Genomic DNA, 2,033 nt, shown 5'->3' with positions numbered 1-2,033 from the left:
AGATAGACCACATCTACTGCTTTACCATCATCTATCCACCTGGTAATGTCCTCATAAAAGGCTATCAGGTTGGTCAAGCATGACTTCCCCTTGGTGAAGCCATGTTGACTGCCTCTAATGACTCTCTTATCCCTGATATGCCCTAGAGACAGCATCAAGAATAAGTTGTTCCATCACCTTTCCAGGGATGGAAGTGAGGCTGACCAGTCTATAGTTAGCTAGGTCCTCCTTCTTGCCCTTTTTGAAGCCTGGAGTGATATTTGCTTTCCTCCAGTCCTCAGGGACCTCCCCCGTTTCCCATGACTTACCAAAGATGATGGAGAGTGGTCTAGCAATGACTTCCGCCATCTCCTTCAGCACCCGCAGGTGCATCCCATCAGGACCCATGGATTTATGGATGTCCAGATTACTTAACTGGTCCTTAACCCAGTCTTCATTTACCAGAGCAAACTCCTCCTTTGTCCTGACTTACTCTGGGGCTTCAGGGGTATGGGGCTCCTCAGGACAGCCTCCGGCAGTATAGACAGAGACAAAGAAGGCACTCTGCGTTCTCTGTATCGTCTGTCACCAGAGCACCCACCTCATTGATCAGTGGGTTAATACCCCAGTTAAGTGAAGTGTTTAAAGAACTACCAAAATGGTTAGTGTGTTAAGGCTGGGAGCAAGCTAACTTTGGGATTAATCTAAATTGTTTCAGAAATGAGGGGGGAAGTAATTAATATGTTGAATTTTTTTATAGGGTGAATTTGAGGCAGAACTGGCATCTGCTGGTGACAAGCTTGTAGTAGTTGATTTCTCTGCCACATGGTGTGGACCATGCAAAATGATCAAGCCGTTTTTCCACGTAAGTAGCCTTTCTATTTTTATTGGCAACTGTATTGAAGTATATACAAATGTTTTTATGCTGCTTGACAATAACATGGAAGAAACTTCCTTTTGCCAGATGTAATTGCCAGCATTTTCTGGAAAAGGGAGAAGTCACAGAAGTATCTGCTTTGAGACTATAGAGTTGAATATACTGTCCTTTGTTATCTGGGAGCTGAAATGTAGTTTAACTTCTGCTGTCCTAAGCTTACATGCATCTCAGGCCTGTGGGGACCTAACACTTGCATTGCCTCAAGAGGTGGGCTGTAGAGCGGAAACAAAACTTAACCATCTCACATAGTTAATGTAATCACTCCAGCTGTGTTTAGCTGGCAATGTTATCTCGTGTTAAAAGTATGAGATAGGCTATAGCATCTTTTGATCACCTGAAGGATGTAAGAGAAGGTCTTTCACCTATCTCTTGCAGTATTCCTGTCTTCTCTGTGGGAAGTGTGTTTGAACAAGTTTCAGCACACTCTTGTGAGTATTGGAGCAGAAAATAAAATTTTTGCTCTGGTCATTAAAATAACTGCTTTAAGGTAACAAGGCAGGTCTCACTGAGGGAGTAAGCAGTGCCAGTCTTGCAGTTTATATGAATGTGTCTTTTAAAATAACGCTTTCTTGGAACACTAACTGCATAGTTTCTTGTTTCATTCTAGAACTTGTGCGACAAGTATGGGGATGTGGTGTTCATCGAAATTGATGTGGATGATGCCCAGGTATGGTCTGGGGTGATGCTGAGAGAAGGCAGCTAATGAGTTGCACATAAGTGACAATGAACTCTTTAAAATGTCCTTGCAGATACTGAAACAAAATGAGAGGTTACCTCAACTTTGAGAAGCAGAAATAGGGGTTTAGGCAATGATGTTTTTGACTAGACCAGGTTGCTCAAAGCCTCATACAGCCTGGCCTTGAATGCCTCTAGGGATGGGGCATCCACAACTTCCCTGGGCAACCTGTTCCAGTGCCTCACCACCCTCACAGTAAAAAAACTTCCTCCTAATATCTAGTCTAAATCTGCCCTCTTCCAGTTTAAATCTGTTACCCCACATCCTGTTGCTACATGCCCTTGTAAAAAGTCCCTCCCCAGCTTTCCTGTAGGCCCCCTTCAGTTACTGGAAGGCTGCTGTAAGGTCCCCCTTAAACTAGATTCGAAGGGGGAGGGGGCT

General features: G+C 44.0%; 1 protein-coding gene across 1 annotated transcript; it reads left to right on the top strand.

Annotated features, from left to right (window-relative positions):
• Positions 1-739: 739 nt before the first annotated feature.
• LOC104469847 (thioredoxin) lies at positions 740-1,583 on the top strand (the record flags this gene model as incomplete). Its single annotated transcript, XM_010084561.1, has 2 exons — positions 740-844; positions 1,524-1,583. Coding segments are annotated over 2 exons (165 nt in total), but the record flags the coding sequence as incomplete, so codon positions are not given.
• Positions 1,584-2,033: the final 450 nt, after the last annotated feature.

This window comes from Pterocles gutturalis, unplaced genomic scaffold (assembly GCF_000699245.1).
Source record: "Pterocles gutturalis isolate BGI_N339 unplaced genomic scaffold, ASM69924v1 scaffold53020, whole genome shotgun sequence".
NCBI lineage: Eukaryota > Metazoa > Chordata > Aves > Pterocliformes > Pteroclidae > Pterocles > Pterocles gutturalis.
This window is presented reverse-complemented; position numbering and strand designations above follow the sequence as displayed.